Consider the following 19,385-nt stretch of genomic DNA (forward strand, 5'->3'; position numbering starts at 1 on the left):
AATAAGTTTACTTCAGTCATGTTTCTGCTAAGAAATAATGAAAAACATTAATATCGCTAGCCAGAAACCTTTTCTTTCAGCTAATTCTTGAATCAAGTTTCCTTTCCCTCTTAAAATCTTCATCTAAGATTTTAAGTATCCACATTAAATGTATTATTTCCCTGGTACATATGTTTCAACTGCTGTTTTTAACTGTGTAAGTAATTGGTACTGAAGGGTTTAGGGTCCGTTATCTTTTCAAAGCATGAACCTTTTGGAATGTAAGGTAAAGCACTTTCATAGATTGCACATGTGTGTACACACCCCTGCCCTCAGAGACAGAGGGGGCGAGCTCTCACCTTTGGACTTGCTCTGTCTCCCTTGTCCTGTTCCTGAGCAAGGTCATGATTGTTTTGAATGCTTTTTTTAAAAAAAGAAAAAGGTATTTCACAAAACTGGAACTTAGTTATTAGGAAAAAGCCAAGAAGATATTTGAGTTTTTTGTTCTAAAATCTTTATTTCTTTAAAGTGAAAATGAAATAAAATGTATTGTTAGCTGTAGTTTGGATTATTACCTTTTAATTTTTGCTTTATGTGAGGATAACTTGGTTGTGAAGKTTTTTTCTCCTGCAACTCCCCTTGATATGTTTTTCAGACTGGCACACTTACTGAGGATGGTTTGGATCTTTGGGGAATTCAGCGGGTGGAAAGTGCTCGGTAAGGATAAGTGAGAGTTAATAACAAATAGGATACCTGGTTGTGCTTTAAAAGCTTCTGCTGAATAGAATGGAAGACTCAAGTGAGCTCAAATATTTGCATTTGTAATGGGCTGTAAGAATGCAAGTGAAAGTATGGTTTAGAAGTAATGAAAAGTTAGTAACATTTAGCAGTCTGTGAACCAGAATTTAACCGGTTAAAGTCCCAGACCCCGTTAGGTTGATAATGGAGAATTGACGCTGTTTAAATTTGGCGTGTTTCCTTATTTCTACCCTCTAAAGTAATGACTCTTTGGGTGATTAAAATGAAATGGCTTAGCTAATTGAGTCACATGCAAAGTGGTAAGAGGCCTCTGTGCAAGGAAATCTAACCAAAGAGTGAATTAACACAGAACTTCTGAAGAAGCCAACAGAAGTTGTGACTGTATTTCTGAAGATTACAGCCTAGAGTCTTAATCTCTTTTCGGTGATGTGTGAAAATACATGTAAAGAGACTTGTGCAGTCAATTTCTTCTGTTAATCTAAACAAACAGTTTGAATTGGCTCATAATAAATAATTACAGTGCTAAGTATATTATAACTTCATTGTTTTAGTTTCCTTTTGCCGGAAGAGAGGGCTTGCAGTGAGAGCTTGCTGAAGTCTGAGTTTGTTGCTTGCATGGCAACTTGTCATTCCCTTACAAAAATTGAAGGGGTACTTTCTGGGGACCCACTTGATTTGAAGATGTTTGAAGCAATAGGATGGGTAAGTATTTGCTTGTTTCAAGAAAAGTGACATTTGTAAGTTCTGTAATACGAAGTGTTCTACGCTGTCGTACAAGATGCACCATTATGTGCCAATTCAAGTTGTAACTTTAAAATGGTAAACTTGTGAAAATACTTAAGTGTCAAAGGAAATCTTAATATGAAAGTGTTTCTAAAATGTATTTGATGTTACAGTTCATAAAAATGTAAAGAATTTGAACATCTAATTTACTACTTTCTGATGCTGAAGTATGTGTGGCAAAGTTTTAGTGTATGTAATTCAAATTCAAAATTTTTATGAAGATCTTATGTGAACTGCCAAAAATCTTGTTTAGGAAGATCATTGCATCTTGGGCTGACCTCCAGGGTTATTATTCTGACAACTACATTATGAGAAAACCTAAGTTAATGAATGTGTTGATTTAGTTGATTATACTTTTTTTAATACAGATTTTAGAAGAAGCAACTGAAGAAGAAACAGCACTTCATAATCGTATTATGCCAACGGTGGTTCGCCCTTCAAAACAGCCTTTTCCAGAATCCAAGCAGGCAACAAATCAAGAAATGGTATAAAAATTCAAGCAATTCTTTGAATTAAACAAAGCTGAGTTTAACAAACAGATGCATTTTACCATATGCTGTGGTTCTGGCTGGTATAATGCAAACAGGATCAGAACTGTTTTTTTTCGAAAGACAAGTTTAAAAAAATTAAACTGTTCAACTGTTGTTGAAGGTAGTGATTCAGTAGATGTCACTTTCAAGACAACCAGATTGATTGCCAGGGTTGTTACCATTGCAGATTGTTTGTCAAGTACTATAATGCGTTTAGAGCTTGGGCATTTTAAAGTTAGTGTCATTACCAAATTGTTACTGTGCTGCTGAAGTGTTTCAGTCTGCTCACCCTGCAGTTTCTGTTACCTAGATTATCACAAAGAAAGGCAGCAGGAGGATGTAGCAGGTTGGTTCCTGTGTGTTCTGTTCCTYCACAGTGGATAGAAGCTTCTCTTCTGTTCAGAACTTGATGTGGTTCTATGCATAACAGTAATTACTGTGAAGGAGATTACACATTATAAGTACTCTGGGGACTTAATACAGGATTTGTTTTTGGCTGTGATGCAGTAATCATGGCTTCGTYCTGAAACAATTTGTTACCGTCATTTACATAGGCTAAACTGACACAGAAATTAGACTGAGAAAAGTCCTGCAGATACTGTAACAGAAATCAGTACGCTATTTATCTTTGTTCATGTTTTTCTAGWATTAAAAATCAGGTTCTAATGTCTTAAGTAAAAGATGCTAAATGTACGGTATATCATTTGGAAATGCAGTGTGACTTTAGACTGAGAACGCTGTGTAGATTTATTTGCAAATACTTTGGTATCTGAAAATATTAATCCAAAATGAAGATTTTCAACAAATGTCTTTTTTTTTTTTAGGAATTATTTGAGCTTTCAGTAAGTATGATTTTTTTTTTTCACATAAACATCCACCTCTCTTTAAGCATTAATGGGGATGTCCACCTCTAAGCGTTTTTGGGGATGTAACCTTTTTCCTCTTCTGTCTTACATTTTACAGACCAGCTATGAGATTGGAATTGTGCGCCAGTTTCCATTTTCTTCAGTTTTACAACGTATGTGTGTAATAACCAGAGTTCTGGGGGAGAAGAGAATGGATGCTTACATGAAAGGTGCCCCTGAGGTGATTGCCAGTTTGTGTAAGCAGGAAACAGGTAAAGGAAAAAACTGACACCTCCACCCCACCTTTGTAGCTAAACTGTAATAGGAACAATTCTAGTAACTCTGAACTTGATGCTTGACGGGTTTTTTTTTCCTCTTTTGTTCTTTATTTCTTTCTTTTAAAGTTCCTGTTGACTTTGAGAGTGTCCTGGAAGAATACACTAAGCAGGGCTTCAGAGTTATTGCTCTTGCTCACAGAAAATTGGAGTCTAAGCTTACATGGCACAAAGTCCAGACTATTAATAGGTAGGAGTGACTTTACTTTTTTAATAAGTAACAGACTTTAAAAGCTGCATGGTTTGGATTGTGATGTTTACTTTGGTTTAAATCAGTTACAACTCCTGTTCATCCTTTTTCTCTCTTGATGTACACGATCCTGTGCATTCTTTATTTGTACTTTGGACAATACATGAGAAATTTAAGACAAGCAAGTTCTTCTGTAAGAAAGTGAATTCTGAGGAACAGCCCTGAGCTTGAAATGTACTGTAATAATAGTTTATGGTGTTTTACTTTTTGTTAACATGGCATAGAATCTCATCTTATTTTTCTGCAACTTGTGTGTTTATCAACTGTCTTTAAAAGATGATGGCATCTCGTGGAAACCCTCTTGTGCATGTTTGATTTAGTTTTATCATCTGTTGTGGGCAGGGTGACCATTTTCTCATTAGAAAACCTGTTGGTAGAAGAGCTTTTCTTTTTCTTGTAAGAGTAGAATTTTCTGTTAATTATTTTTCATATGATCCTAGTTTTTTGGCAAATGCATTTTATCCATAGAGTTTGAGTTGCAGCATTATGAAAATGACTCTGTKGTTTTGTCAGTTCTGTATTAAGATAAATCTTTACCAAAACAGTGCAAAGTAGAGAAACAGATTTCCAGTGTCAGGTGTGAAAATCTGTAGAAGTAGAATATCAAAGCCCCATGGATACTGACTTAATTAATTAATTTCTAAACTCTTTAGCTTTGGGAATAAAAATTGGTAGACTATATGTTAAGGTTCAGCTAATTTGGAAAAGAAATCCCAGCTGTGCATTCTAAATAAAATAAAAAATGGCTGCAGTCAATTTTGGAGCATTTTTTCAGGAGTTACCTTTCTTTTTGAGAATACAATTAGTTATAGAAAGAGTTCTGGGAAAGAAACCATAGTTGAATAGTTGTACTTGAGAGGAAACAACATTTTTGTCATACTGGTTCATGTTTTTATTTTAAACTTAAACAAAGGAAATAAGCATAAATGAATGGGGATGATAATATCTCTTGGGGTCATCTTTTATAAAGCTTCTTCACACTTTTCATAGTTAAACATTTCTCTTTACTTTGATAACCAGAAAAAACAGACTCTTTAAGCTGCAGCTAGTATTTGCAATTCTTAAGTTTTCTGTTGCTGCTTTTTCTACAGAGACGCTATTGAAAGCAGCATGGATTTTATGGGGTTAATCATAATGCAAAACAAGCTGAAGCAAGAAACCCCTGCTGTACTTGAAGATTTGCATAAAGCCAACATTCGCACTGTCATGGTTACAGGTTAGCATGTAAACACATTTGTATTAAAGACATAAAATCTTATCTTTTTTGGTCTTACATATATAAGTAAAGTATTAAGTAAAATTTTAGTGTCAATAGACTGGATTTTACTGTATTTAGAGCAAGAAGCATAGCATTTACATCAGATTATAGAATAGCATTCAGGTTAGTATAGATTTATAGCATAAAAAATATGAAACTGTTCAGACATCAATCTATTTCAGACATCAATCTATTTCATTTCGGGTAAAAGATGTTCTGGCTAGGCAGAGGTCTGAAATCAGTGTTGGGATTATTCTACTTTGTAGGTTGGTCTCCCCAGCGCTGTTCATAAGTTACCTTGCATTGGATTTGTAGGATGGAAAACCTTTGAGTTTTTCAAGATCAGACAGAAAAATGTACTGGCCTGATCTCAATTGACCCTGCTTTGAGCAGTAGATTGGACTAGGTGTGAGCTCCTGAGGTTGCCTACCAGCCTGAGTTATCTTATGGCAAGTCACTTTAAATTTTTTGTGAGAATGACTGCATATGTCTGCATAAGCAGGACAGTATTAGTATGTAAGTTTTCTCAGTGCTTTCCATACAGTGTGTTTGCTTTTTAATCACAGGTGTAACTCTGGAAGAATGTTTTGATTAGTTAGTAATAGAACTTGATGTTGGTCCTGCATGGTCTATGACAGCGTTTTAAAAAAGTGTATTTTAAGTAATCACATGCTTTCTGCGTGATTTTAAATATATGTTAAGATTTGATCACAGGAAATTTTTGTAATTGAAGGAAACAAACTTTCTAGTGATGTTAGTGCAGTAGGAGGGGTTTACAGGGCTAAACTTTGACTGCTGTAGACTTGCATTGTGCTGAAGGTGTCACTTTAACTTAAGCAGTTCTCCTGCCTTAAAACTGGCATAGTTAGCATGTCTCTTCTGTTGCATGTCAGTGCATGCTACTTATCCTTTTTTTAATTGAAACTTTTTTAAATGCAATTATTTAACAGGGGATAATATGTTAACTGCTATCTCTGTGGCCAGAGACTGTGGAATGATTCTACCTCAGGATAAGGTCATTATTGCTGAAGCACTACCTCCGAAGGATGGGCAGGCTGCCAGGATCAACTGGCATTATGCAGATACCCTCGCAAAATGCACTAGTTCATCACCAGCCATAAACTCAGAGGTAACTTGAGCATTTTTTTCTCTAGAGTGTTATTAGTTAGATTTGCTGTTAAGTTTATTTCTTTTTCAAATTATTTCATTAAGCACCTTTGCAAATCAAAGTGGAGGTATTAGTTAACTTTCAGATAGTAAAACAAAGAGTGGTCGAATAGCTTGGAGTTGCTTTTTCAACTTTGATCTATGGCATGTGAGATTTGGCATTTTAGCTGTGCAGGAGGCGTTTTTGCTATACTTAAGTCTTAAGACTGCTCTCGCTCCGTGTAACTGAAACATGATAAGCTGATGTTCTTGTTATGCAGTAGATGTTTTCATTATATGAGGTTTTCTTTCAGTTGAAACTTTCCCAAGCCTACACTAGTGTGTTATCTGCAGAAATACCACTTTGAGTGTTAGTTTGAAATTACACAGTACCTATGTAAATATATTACATCTTGACAATTAAAATACTTCTGATGATAGGATATTCCAGTTAAATTGGTCCATGAAAGCCTTGAGGATCTCCAGATGACCAAATACCATTTTGCAATGAATGGAAAGTCATTTGCAGTGATTCTGGAGCATTTCCAGGATCTGGTACCCAAGGTAAGTACTTTACTTGACTATGGGCCCTTTTGGTGATGGACAGACTTTGTCTGGTGAAGAACAGTAAGAAATTTCCTGTTTTCCAGCTTGTGTTACATGGCACTGTGTTTGCTCGCATGGCACCTGATCAGAAAACTCAGCTGGTGGAAGCTTTACAAAATGTAGAGTAAGTATTTGCTTAATTGTATAAAGGGCAAGTAAGGGCTGACAGGGTGTTCAATGTGTTAGGAAAAAGCCTCCCTATGTATGCTATAAGCTATTGCATCAAATGAARAAAAAAATCTTTTGAGTTGGTAAATCAGATCTTTAGCCAAACTGGAATGAGAACAGTACCATCTGCTGGTCAGTTGTGAATATCTTAAATTATGAAAGTTTACTCTAAGTGATTAGTAGCTAAACTGACTAGCATATTTCTAAATCTGGTTAATTGGCTTAGTAAACAAATGTATTGGATGTCTTCTGTTTGTTAAAGAAGTGTTAAAGTGATTTCTGGTCATTTATCATATCCTGTGTGTTGGTGCTAGGCTCAAACTATTGAGTTTGAGATTGTTACTCACGTGACTACATTTTTTTTTCTCCTTGTTTTTTTCTGAAGTTGGACCATCCTGATGCTTTTAGGATTATCTTTTTATAAACTCTGTTGCAATACCAAATGCTACAAAAGTCTGCCCCCCCCAGAGCATATATGCTTTAGACCTTGGAATGACAGAAGGATGGTAACTGTTATTGGTTTGATTTACCTGGATGAGTCATGTTAGTTTTCTGTCTACTTCCTTATGTGTATAATGGGAATAGTAATTACTGTCTTTATCAAGGATCGCTTTTGTCTGTTCATGTCCTGAATATGTCATGTAATATAAAAGTATTTCATGAAATAAATTAAATGGACTGTGATTAGGAAATGTGTGGAATGTTGACATATGTTTGATTTTTATAGTTACTATGTGGGCATGTGTGGAGATGGTGCAAATGATTGTGGAGTAAGTATATTTTTATTTTACATACAGAATATTTGGTTAAATTATTTGGTTAAATTTTACAGCTGAAGGAGTGCTTCAAAATGATCTTTCTTTTGATACTAACTGGCAGGCACTAAAGAGGGCACATGGTGGTATATCTTTGTCTGAACTTGAGGCTTCTGTGGCATCACCGTTCACTTCCAGGACACCTAGTATTTCCTGTGTGCCAAAGCTGATCAGGTAGTACCACTTACTGTGCCCTTAACGAATACTTTTCTGCATATAAATGCAATTAACAGTGTTCAAAATAGTATTTTATAGACTAGTGGTAAGCTAGCTGAAGCAGCATATGTAGTAGCTATGTAACTCATTCTGCATACTCTTAGTGCACGTTTGACATTATAGGAAGCCCATTTGAATTAAAGCACAAGTGATAAGTTTAGTAGTTTGTGCTTCTTTGCTAAAGGTACTCTTAGTAAGGACTTGCCGTGGCRGAGTTCAGTGTTTTGATTTATTTACCTTTTGTCCACATAAACTGCACTTTTTTGTGTGACACCTTCTAAACRTTAATGTGTAATTTAGTGTCTTACGGATTACTTGCCTTTCCGTGAAGGCAGTGTGTAGTTATGAGGGATAAAGTTCTCTGGATAACCTCAGTCCTCAGCACTATCATGGATAGAAACTGAATTTCCTAAATAGGTTTTGACAAATTTTCAATTCTAGAATTGGAAGTTAGATAAGTTTTCCATGAAAGTCAGTCAGAGAAGAATCTAGTTTCATTTATGTGGAACGAATGAAAGTACTGGGTAATCAGAAACATCTTTGAAGGTAGCAACTGACTGACTGCATGCTCATTCAATCTGTGTAGTGAACTTGTGTGGGATACATGCTTTTTCAAGCAGAAATGCATTTAAACATGTTATYGGAGAACGACCTAAAGTCAAAGAATGCTGAAGTAAGCTGATGGCTSTGTCCATGCTTCCAGCTGTGATACACTTGGAAGTGTACCATTCTTACCCCTTCTTTTCCTTCATGTGTCTCAGCTCTGTCTTCAGTGTAACATGTCTCAAAGGGTTTATGTTTAATCTTAGCTAACATTTTGTTAAGCAGAGTATAACTGCTTGCATAAAAAGCTTTCTGGTTACTTGAATGTGTTTGTTTTGACAGGGAAGGCCGTGCTGCTTTAATAACTTCCTTTTGTGTATTTAAGTTCATGGCATTATACAGCATTATCCAGTACATCAGTGTTACTCTGCTGTATTCTGTAAGTATTTAAATGTTGTGCTTAAGCAATAGTACTATAATTCAGAGATTTAAAAGTTGGTAAATATTTCTACTAAATTGTTGCAAGTCTCTTTAAGTACACACAAATAACAAACACATTCTAAAAATTGTGAATTAAACGTAGTGCTAGCTATAGTATTTTGGAGGTGTTTTTTACACTAGTTGTATGAAAATCATGGTAGTGCACGTTTAAAAGACATTAATCCCTGCAGTTAGAAAGTCCGTACAGTGGGAAGTCAAGTATAGAAAGAGAATAAAAATACAGTTTTCCATTATTTAAGACYGTCAGCATTTAAAACATCCTAGCTTAGTTTAAAGGCAGTGCGTTCCCTTTATGTAAGGGTTGAAATAGAGCAGCTACAAGTTGAGTTAGGACGGGGGAAAAACAAGTGGAGTATTTTCTGTTAATATGACTGGACTCACTGTGGTGGTGTGTGGTGGAGATTCTGTACTTTAATTTGCATATGTAACTTAACCAAAATGCAAAGTACTAAAGGAACTTTGAGATGGAAATTCTGACAACTGTATGAGTGGGACTGTGGTGTTTAGAGAGCTGTGGGCCTAAACTTTTATTTAATGGGTTTGTAAGATTCCCTGCTAAAAGTTTTGATTAAGAACAACTTCCAGTGAACAGCTTGTGTTTTGAACCTGGAACAAATCTTTTAAACTATTCTGTTTCAAGATTTGATCTCTGAACTGTAGGGTACACAAGACTTTACCAGACTTAAGGCAGTCTCTTGCCAAACTGACTCTCTCCTTTATAGAGTAAAGCTTGAAGAATTAACGCAGTAGAATTGTTACTGTGAGATGTGTGTTGGTGTGAAGAAAATACCAATGTTTCAGTTGTGATTTCTGTCTAGATCCTGAGCAATCTGGGAGATTTCCAGTTTCTCTTCATTGATTTGGCAATCATTTTGGTGGTTGTCTTCACTAGTAAGTATTGTGCTGAATTATCACTGCTGACTTCTGTACCATTCAACTATCTTGCAACTCTGAACAATGAAGCAGTTCTTACATGGTTAGATTTTCTTTAACATCTTGTTACGTGCTGTTGGCTGGTGTGAACACCAAGTCATATAGTTAAGATGCTGCAATTATTACAGTATATGAATTAAYAACTCTGTACTGAATCAGAATCGGCTCAGGTTTTTGAGAAGTCTTCAGATAAAACCAGGTCATGGGTATGATCTTATGAATATAATTCTTCGCTGAACAGAGRGGCAAAAATTTGTCCTGAAATGAGGAAGCTACTGTTGGAATCAAAACCCTACTTGTTCCAACATCATATTTCTCAAATGTCTTTCGTTTCTTGCATTTTTAGTTAAACTTATGTCTGCAAGAGATTACATTTGTTTGCAACCTCCTGTCTAGTGTAGTATTTAATTCCACACATGAAAATAGTGATCAGTGTACAGGCGAACAGTAGAATTCCATTTTCCAAGATTTAAAGAAATGAGTTTTTCAAAGCCATGGGAGACCAGAATTGAAGAGCAGATTTGTAAGTGCTTATGCTAGAAAAATGRGAAGCTCAGCTTAGTCTTAAGAGCCATATCTGGAGTTTTGTGAAACACACTACTAATTGCTTTAGCCTCTTTATGCTATTATTGTCCTCTTTCATCCTGTGCTGCCAGAGGTAACCAGCCTATAGGAGGCACTGTGACAATCTGGGGAGGTGTAGTCTTTCAGGTAGTTTCACAATGGTGGTTCTGAACCATGCAGGCAAATCTGTAAAGGGTAAAGCTCGAGAGGTCATGAGTGGGCTATTCTAATTCCATAGAATGTGAAGAGGGTAGCTTTTGAGAGCCATAATGATACAATGTGCAACTTAGTTTTCTTTCTCTTTGCAGTGAGTTTGAACCCTGCTTGGAAGGAACTTGTTGCGCAAAGGCCTCCATCAGGTCTTATCTCAGGTCCACTTTTGTGTTCCGTTTTGTCTCAGATCATCATCTGCTTTGCTTTCCAAATCCTTGGGTTTTTTTGGGTCAAGCAACAGTCCTGGTATGAGCATTGGACAATAGAATCTGAGTAAGTGTTTCAGCGGCTCCATACTGGATACGCTAATGACTGAAAGGGAATAGTCAATAATTGCTCTTTTCTTTATCCACCCTCTGTGGGAACTAAAGCTTCTGTATGGCAGCTTGTTAGTATGCTGAACTAGGCTAATGGCCATTGCTCACTAGAGGAGTTGAACTTCTGGCAGCAGTCCTGGGAGAGACTTTTGTCTAGTGAATATGAACTTTTGCTCCCAGATTTCTTCAGAGAACTTACTGATTTTTCTTTCTCTCTGTTGCCCATAGCATGAGTAGGTGGAGATCAGTAGGTAAATGAGCTGCTCCATTTGTAATATGCAGGGAAAAATTGCAATGGGAAAGGAGGTACTGTTAAGTGAGGTAGGAATATGAAGTGCTGATGGTTCTTATGGAAAACCAGAGTCTGACGCTTGATTTGGGGAAAGGAGAATCTGAGGAAAATGTATAATACAAATAGAAATTATGATTAGGCAGCAAGAACAGTAGGTATTTTCTTTGTCTGCATGTAGGCATTCTCCAAAAAGATGGAGATAATCTACTGGGAAAATTTTCACAGGTTTGATTTCCAGGTGGAGAGAAGGACAAGAAGAAACAAATAATGACTGATTATGGGATAATATTTTGTTAAATGCCTATTGATACATAGGTGTTATTTAATGGCTGAAATGAAAATGATTCAGAGCCAGACTACAGGATGTGAATATTTTTCAGCTCTCGGACAATTGAGATCCAAATCTGGTATTCATTGTTCAGACCTATTTTAGTTCTTAGAATACAAAGTTGTGTAGTCCTACTGTAGTTCCAAAAAATAAAATTGGAATATCTGAGAATAGAGCTGTTTGTATCTTTTCTTAGTTTGCAGTATTTTCTTATCTTTTCATCAAAGTGCATCTATAATGGTAATTCATAAACAGTTCATGTAGGGAACTTACAGGCTGGACACGTGCAAGAACTTGAAGCTCAGAATTCATAAAACTTGTTACCTTCTTACTCCAGTTTGGAGTTACAATTTGTATTATGTTCTCAAGGATATGCTTATTTTAATTACTGTATCAATTTATGGTCATCACTTTTTTTAACAATAGATTTTAGCCTGATTTGCATTTCTCCTTAACTCAATTTTATGTTTTTGTGTTGTAGTGCGTGTCATGTATTGAATGCCACAAACACCAGCTCTGCCCACTATGAGAACGAAACTCTTCATGATGAACATAACATTAAAAATTATGAAAACACGACTTTGTTTTTTATCTCCAGCTTTCAGTACCTCATAGTGGCAATTGTCTTTTCTAAAGGAAAGCCCTTTAGACAACCATGCTACAAAAATTGTAAGTCCTTTCTTTCTATATACAGTTCCAAGTAAAACTGCAAATTACTTACCACGTGCTTATCCATGGTTTGCTTGCAATCCCATTGTGCTCCTTTAGGAGTAGTAGCATTGCTATGGGAACATGGGATGATTATCCTCTGATAATCATAGAAATAAGAAAGAATTAAATAATGTGCATGGGGGAATCTGTTAATTGCTTCTTTCTTTGTAGAAGATGAGACTATATTTCTTCAAAGTAAACAATGAAAAATACTTCTAATGTGGTTTTATTTTTTTCTTTTTCCTTTGGAAAAACCTGTGAGTGCAATCACAGACTTGGCAGTATATGAAGTTTTCTTGTAGAATCATGGGGTTTCTGGGGGTGTGATAAAACTGAACTCCTTGCTGTTTTATAATAACCTAATCTTAAATCAGTTGTCGTGTATATTTGCTGTATTTACTTGCTAATATTTTTAAATGTGTTAGAAAACATTGCTTGTATATTATAATAGATAATTATTTGAATAATTCTGAACATTGAGGTCTTGGTCATAAACTCAGCTGTAACAAATTGTGAAAAACTGTTCGATGGAAAGTTGTGTGCTTAGTTGTGCACTACTAAGCAGACTTTTTCTCTAGATTGGATTTAGAGGGCAAAATGAGTATTTCCAGGGAAAAATGAACCTGTGATATATGCAAAACCTATCTAAATTCTTTGACTGGGAGATGGTCTGATTATTTATTTTATTTTTTTTCAGTTCTGTTTGTTATTTCTGTGATAGTTCTTTATGTCTTCATATTTTTCATCATGTTGCATCCAGTTGAATCTATTGACGCATTTCTTGAGGTAAGATTCCACAAATATGCACAGACTTTTGTACTTTCTTAGCTAACTGGTTAGCTTCCTTTTGGGCATACTTGACACTTTAGAGCTGTGGCTTCTCATCTGTGTGGGGGGAGGAGCAGGGGAACTTGAACAAAATGGGTGTGTACTTGCAGAGAGACAACTGAAATGCTTAACTTAGTTGTAGTCCGCCTTTTTTGCCAAAACACTTTGCCTGAATTTACGACTGGACCATTGATCAAAGCCCTTAAGCGTTAATAAGCTCTATTGCATTTAGGTTTCTATGCGTATAGACTTGTGTATTTATAATGTGTGTGTGAGTTTGTAATTATCAGTCTGTTTTGAATGTTTGTGTCATTTTACCTTGTGTGCATGTTGTTAACCTCTGGCAACTTTTTCTCACAGCTCGTGTGTGTGCCATATGAGTGGCGTCTAAGAATTCTCATCATTGTTATTGTCAATGCAATTGTATCCGTGTTGGTGGAGGTAAGAAATTCAAATGGAAAAAGTACTTGTCTATTTAGTGTTTTTCAGGGTACAGGTTTGTCTTGTGTTTAGAAGGTCTCTGTTGAGAGCACATCTGTTGAAAGGGAGCACTGTTTTACTTCTAAGTTTGTACTTCTACAAATGTACTTCTAGGCTAAATTTAAGGTATCAAGGTTTTCTGTGTTGAAGGCGTAACTTTAAAAGTCTTTTTTTCTTGAAAGAGGAGGGAGTGGAAAATTGAAAGTCTTAAATGTATTGTCCAAAGAAATAGTTGAAATTTTCATCTGCTGTAATAATTCAGTTCAGATTAGCATACCATAGTAAAGAACTAAATGTTGCAGAATGCTTATATAAAATTCTTAGGGAAGCCCATCTTTATTCTGTTGAATCACATATATATCTTATTCTTTAGAATACTGCAAGTCTATATAATTTGCTCATCTTATCTGATTCGAACAGTTTATTCAAGTCCAGAAGTAGAAATGTTTGCATGTATCTGCTTTTTCTGGCCCTGAGCTTGTCCACATGCAGTCAATTTAGATACTGACCTTCTCTGCTGTGATTCCTGATCTAGTGTGGGCAGAAACACACTCTAACTTTTGTCCAGATACCCCTATGTTATCTTCAAGAGCAGAGATGCATCTTCTGAAAGGAGTCAGAATTCAAAGGGAGTCATTTATTCCTGTGGTTGTTTCTCCTTGTTAAAATGATKATTTATTTCCAGCCTAAATATATTGGCTTTTGGCTGCGGTCATTAGCTACTATTTTTCTTCTACAAGGTGAAAAAGCTTTTTAACTTATGCAGTACGATCATCCTTTTTCCACTGTATAACATTTTCTGCAGCTTTTAGGTAGTATTTCAATTACTATGTAAGGGATTTATATCAAGGTAACCAGCATAATGCTTGTTTGCATCATACCATTCTGGCCTTTGAATGCTGCTGCAGCATTAAGACTCTTTCCGGTTGACTAGGTTCTCTCTTTTATTCATAACTTAAAAACATTGGTTGCTTATGTTATTTTTAGTTAGAATACTTTAGTTGAAGTTACAAATGCTTTGAATTCAAAATGTTGTTCCAGATTAATTTGGAACAACATTCTATTACATTCTTCCCTTTTGGAACATTATTTCAGAATTTTCACATGTGAGAATCTGTTTTTTTCAGAAACAGAGTAGATAATAAATTCTTGGGCCTTTGTCTTGTTTAACAAATTTATCCTCTCCTAAAGATTCTGTGCCTTGCTAAGATTGTTCTATATTTTTTAACCTGCTTGTTGTGGAACTCTTGCTTTTGCCTTCCTTTCATATTTTTGTATTACTAAATTCTTATTTTTTTGACTACCTTTCTGTTTGTTAAAAGCTAAATTTTATGTATTTTGCTTTTTTTTTTTTCACTGACCCAGAATGGTGGTTCTGAGACTTAAAAAACTTTTTTTGTTTGCCTTTTCTGTTCAGTAAGTTTTGATACTTTTATTGCAACAATCTATGGAAATCAAGCTTTTCTGAAGCACTAAGAAATTACTATTTGGGACTGACCTTTGTGTAGCTATATTGATCATAAAAAGGTGGTGATTACAGTTCTCAGTCCACTGATAAACTCTGAGAGAAATAACTTTTAAACCTTCTGTTGGAAAAATTACATTGTTATTCAGGTAATGGTCTTCCTAACTTCTAGACATTTTGGTAATGTCTCAGTACTAGAACTGGTAAAGATTCTGGCAGAAAGCCTGCTCGAGCAGTGTGTCAGTCCGCGTATCAGCACGTGTCTTGGACAAAACTTTGTCTTAGATTTGGGATTTTTAAGGTTCTACTTCTGGGACTTGGTTGCCACATCAACCAAACTTCTAAGTTTTCAGTAAGCGTAATCTAAATGACAGTTGCTGCAAAGTGTTTGCCTTCACGCTGTATTTCAGTCCCACATCCCTTCTTCCTATATAGATCATAATTAGTACCTTTTAGCACTTCAGTCACTTGCCATTACCAGAACTGGTGGGATGACTTGTCACATTCCTTTTAGATAGATTTTCTTATTTGTCTTGTTGCTCGCACTTTTGTAGTGGAATAGAAGTAATTACAGAATTAAGTTTTCTTGATGTGTACAGGTTGGGACATACTGCATTTGACTTCAGACTAGTTCTTCTGCTTTCACTGTAGAATGATGTGCTTTATTTAGACAGAGATGAATTGTCCTACTACACAGTGGGTTTCCAGTAGAAGCATTGCCCCAGTGTTCCTCAGATCCAAACCTTGTTTTACAATGCGTATTTTCACCTTGCATTTTGACCTTCTTTTGTCCCACCTTTTGAACTGTATTTGTCCAAGTCCAGTAGTACTGTTCCAGGATTCCTGAAGCTTTTGCGTGCAGTGCCAACTCCATAGTTCCAATGTATTATGGAGGAATCACAAGCTATTTCATTCATTTGCTTCCAATGCAGATTTTCAGTAAGCAACACTTTCAGTAAGCATCACCCTTCTGTCCTGTGTACCTCATTGGATACTCTTCTCAGGCTTTTCACTACACAGTTACTAAAAACAGCAGTTCACATTCTTAACACTTTGGAAAAGCTGCTGGTGGCATCTACCTATTTCTTCCAAGAAGGCATTCTTGTAGGTATATAATCCGTAGTTTCTGTTTGTTTTGGTGAGACAAATTCTTATGTATTGCCTCTAAGTTCTCATAATGATATGAYAAGCGGAGAGGTTGGATCATTCTTAATTTGTCACACTTGTCAGTTTGACACTTAATGTCCCCACTACCATCTAATTTCTTAATTGTTTACACAACAGGATTGAGTTCTGAGTGTGTTTGTCCAAAATGTGTTTTCTGAAATTCTGTAAAGCTTTTGCTCCATCCGTGGAGGTGTCAGACTAGATTTGTAAATCCACATGTATTCTTTCTTCTAGATGTTAGAGCGTAACAAAGGCAAACCTTAGCAGTTGTTTCTCCTCATTTCAAATGCTTGATGTAGACATATATTTGAACCAGAAGGAAACAGACCAGCTTCAAAAATGAGCTTTTAACAAACTGAGAGATTGCTTGGCAGATGCTTTTATAAGAGTCTGTTTGATCAGCTCCCCTTTTCAATGGTGGAGAATAGTCAGGTGTTAAATGCTGAATCTGTTCAAAGATCAGAGGGTCATAGGCTTAAGGCCTTGGGAGACACARGTTCACATCTGTTCTGCCTGACTTGTTCAAGGCTCTCTAGTCCACCCACGCAGCCTGATAAGAATAACCAGATGTACAAATTGTAGTGCATAACATCYGTCCTCTTTCCAAAATCAGGAACAGCGCCTAAGGCCTTCAGAATTTCTTTTGGTGGCTCAGATTTGCCACTCCATACAAGCTTTTCTGTGAATGTCACTRTTTAAAAAAATAAATAACTACATTATGAAGTACCATACAATGTTAAAGATGRTTTCAGAAAATGTTGCTTTAAGCACTAATGTATGCAGTGCTTCAGCTTTTTTAAAAGTATGGAAACACATTAAGTATGTATATTTATAACTTCTATCTATACTGGTGAATGCAGTTTTGGTCATATTGCGGTTGATTTAAAGTACATGTTCATATTCTTAAATCTCATGTGGGCACTTAAGTGAAAATGTTTATCGCTAACTGACAAATAACGTAAGCTCTCTGTTTTGTCTGGCACAGAATTAGTTATGCCTAACACACTATTTCAAAATTTATTTGTAATGTGCACACTAACAACAAATGATCATTAGTTTCTTTAATTCTTCCCACTCACTGCAATGTCTCACAGAATGTCCTCCTTGATATGATCCTTTGGAAGGTTGTGTTCAATCGAGACAAACAAGGAGAATATCGCCTCAACATACCCCAGCCGCCTCAGGTTGGAGACTAGTATTTTGCTGTCATCATTTGAGTGCATGCAAATTAATCAGTTTTGTGGTTTTTTACTATCTAAAAAAAATGTCTTTTGTCTTAATGTTTAAATTGGATTTCTGTAACTTGAATATTAAAAGGAGTGGCTTTTGGTTTTGTATTTCTCTCCTTGTTGACACCTGTATGCTGAAGAGCTTCTCTCTGTATACAAGACGCGAGAGACGAACCCAGCAGATTGCTTTTGAGTTTTCTCACTTTATCTGCCATTTGCATATTAGCAAATTGCATTTGCATTGTAGCAGCAAATTAGCATAATAGGAATGTCTTGATTTACTTGAAAGCAGAATTGCTGACTCTGGGTCTAATCCAGTCCTTGATTAAATGGAATTTGAGTTAGGATTTTAGAGAACAGTAATTTATAGCACACACAAATGAAAAAAAGGAAATGGCAAGTGAAGGCACATTATTACTAATTTAGGAGGTTTAAGAGACTCTGAACTTTAGCTTCTTCTCTTCAAGTGACCATGAATCTTTGGTCTGCCCTTCTGACATTAATACATGAAAGAATTTTCTATGAATCCCATAGAAAATAGACTTTTCTAAGCCTTTTGGCTTACCACTTTTAGCTGTTTGTATACTTCTTCTAAAAATTAGTGCTTTATTTTTCGATAATAAATTTTAAATGTATTCACTTCAGAGTTGCATTTGCCATTTTGAGGATGTTCAAGAACAAATTGCTGTGCATTCACAGAAGAATGGGAGTTTTGGTTAAGGCTCATGTTGGGTTCTGTTCACCCATACATAGGTTTGTTCATACTCCGAATTTCTATGTAGTATGCATCTGCATCAGAATGTCAGCCATACAAAATACAGGTGCTCTCTGAGAAATGAGAGGAATCCAACACTCTGAGACTGGGGGAGTGGTATTTTTCTTCTCCAACTAGTTAAGTTGCATGTATTTAGGCCTGGGAGAAGAGAAATAAAACAGAACGTTTTAGTTCAATGCTTTGTGTGTTCTAGTAACTGTTTATCCTGCCTGGCCATAGCACTTGCTTCCTATGATGGAATGAAATTAGGGGTCTCAGAATGGTTAAATTCTGCCACTTGTGGTTGGTTGGATGCATTCAGCTAAACAATTCATTGTGAGAGATTTTGTTYATTCATTGAAAATCTCTGGGAATTTGGGAATATCACTGCCTTTTTTTTTAAAGACCAAGACTCTTCAATAGCAGCAACATTTAATGGTGCCTGTTACACTTCTACTTAGTAGAACTGTTAAAATTTGTTGGTGATCTTTTGTGTTACTATAATGCAGAATACTTGTGGTTTTAGTGGTTTTTTTTTAATATCATTGCTACCTTAGTATAGAAGAGATGACCTTACCAAAAAGCTTCTGTGCTKTGCTTTCTAGATCTAATATGACAATGACACAGTAAATTAAAAACTAGAATACTATTTTTTTGTAATGATTTACTGTGTGGTTTGTTAATTAATTCTGCTTTCAATAATCAAATTTTTAAATCTGTTTACTACTTCTGCAGGAGGCTGTGGATCACTGGGGAGCTTGTTTCCTTTCTTCACTGTTTGGTTGTAGAGAGAAGACACCAAAAGCCAAGTATATGCATCTAGCTCAGGAACTGCTGGTTGATCCAGAATGGCCACCAAAACCCAGAACAACAACAGAAGCTAAAGTACCTTCTCAAGAAAATGGTTCATATCAAATCATCACTTTAACATAACAACGGATCTTGGTGGCATGTGTCTTTAGTAGAATTTAGAAGAATGTAATTTTCAGGCTTCATTTGAAATTACATTATACTAAATGTCAAATTCTGAACAGATACTTCCAACTGTTTTTGTTTGTCTGAATACATAATTCAGAGCCAGACTCTCATAGCTATACATTTTAAAAATGTAGGTTACCTTAGGCAGAACAAAACTGGTCATCTTTTCTTCCACCTTCTTCTAACTTAAAAATACAGTTATTCCAAAATGAGATRTATTTGGAGGTTTAAACTGCAGGGCAGTTAAACAGGTTCGCTTTATTTGCCTGGGATATCTTAATCGTTGTTCTAACTTGTTTACCAGGGCACCTGTTAATGTAAGCTCTTTGATGTAAGGCTTTTGTGGTAGTACTAGAGACACGTAATGACCTTTTTGGCTGTTTTCTTTTGGT

General features: G+C 35.8%; 1 protein-coding gene across 3 annotated transcripts in view; it reads left to right on the plus strand.

The window, feature by feature from the left end:
• The window catches only part of ATP13A3 (ATPase 13A3), a 58,176-nt gene extending 38,797 nt beyond the window's left edge, over positions 1-19,379 (plus strand). For 2 of the 3 annotated variants that reach the window (XM_085298669.1, XM_085298668.1), the window contains 20 exons: positions 635-696; positions 1,290-1,440; positions 1,890-2,006; positions 2,876-2,893; positions 3,015-3,168; positions 3,301-3,421; positions 4,573-4,697; positions 5,690-5,868; positions 6,327-6,449; positions 6,536-6,615; positions 7,387-7,429; positions 7,539-7,648; positions 8,576-8,672; positions 9,553-9,625; positions 10,540-10,717; positions 11,863-12,050; positions 12,790-12,878; positions 13,281-13,361; positions 17,127-17,216; positions 18,751-19,379. In XM_085298669.1, the coding sequence (XP_085154795.1) occupies positions 635-696; positions 1,290-1,440; positions 1,890-2,006; positions 2,876-2,893; positions 3,015-3,168; positions 3,301-3,421; positions 4,573-4,697; positions 5,690-5,868; positions 6,327-6,449; positions 6,536-6,615; positions 7,387-7,429; positions 7,539-7,648; positions 8,576-8,672; positions 9,553-9,625; positions 10,540-10,717; positions 11,863-12,050; positions 12,790-12,878; positions 13,281-13,361; positions 17,127-17,216; positions 18,751-18,948 (2,277 nt within the window). In that variant the 3' untranslated portion in view covers positions 18,949-19,379. The remainder of the gene's footprint in view (positions 1-634; positions 697-1,289; positions 1,441-1,889; positions 2,007-2,875; positions 2,894-3,014; positions 3,169-3,300; positions 3,422-4,572; positions 4,698-5,689; positions 5,869-6,326; positions 6,450-6,535; positions 6,616-7,386; positions 7,430-7,538; positions 7,649-8,575; positions 8,673-9,552; positions 9,626-10,539; positions 10,718-11,862; positions 12,051-12,789; positions 12,879-13,280; positions 13,362-17,126; positions 17,217-18,750) is intronic. The other variant, XM_085298670.1, reaches the window with a different exon arrangement.
• The last annotated feature ends 6 nt before the right edge of the window (positions 19,380-19,385 follow it).

Source organism: Rhea americana, unplaced genomic scaffold (genome assembly GCF_003343005.1).
Source record: "Rhea americana isolate MKP2758 unplaced genomic scaffold, rheAme1 scaffold_14, whole genome shotgun sequence".
Lineage (NCBI taxonomy): Eukaryota > Metazoa > Chordata > Aves > Rheiformes > Rheidae > Rhea > Rhea americana.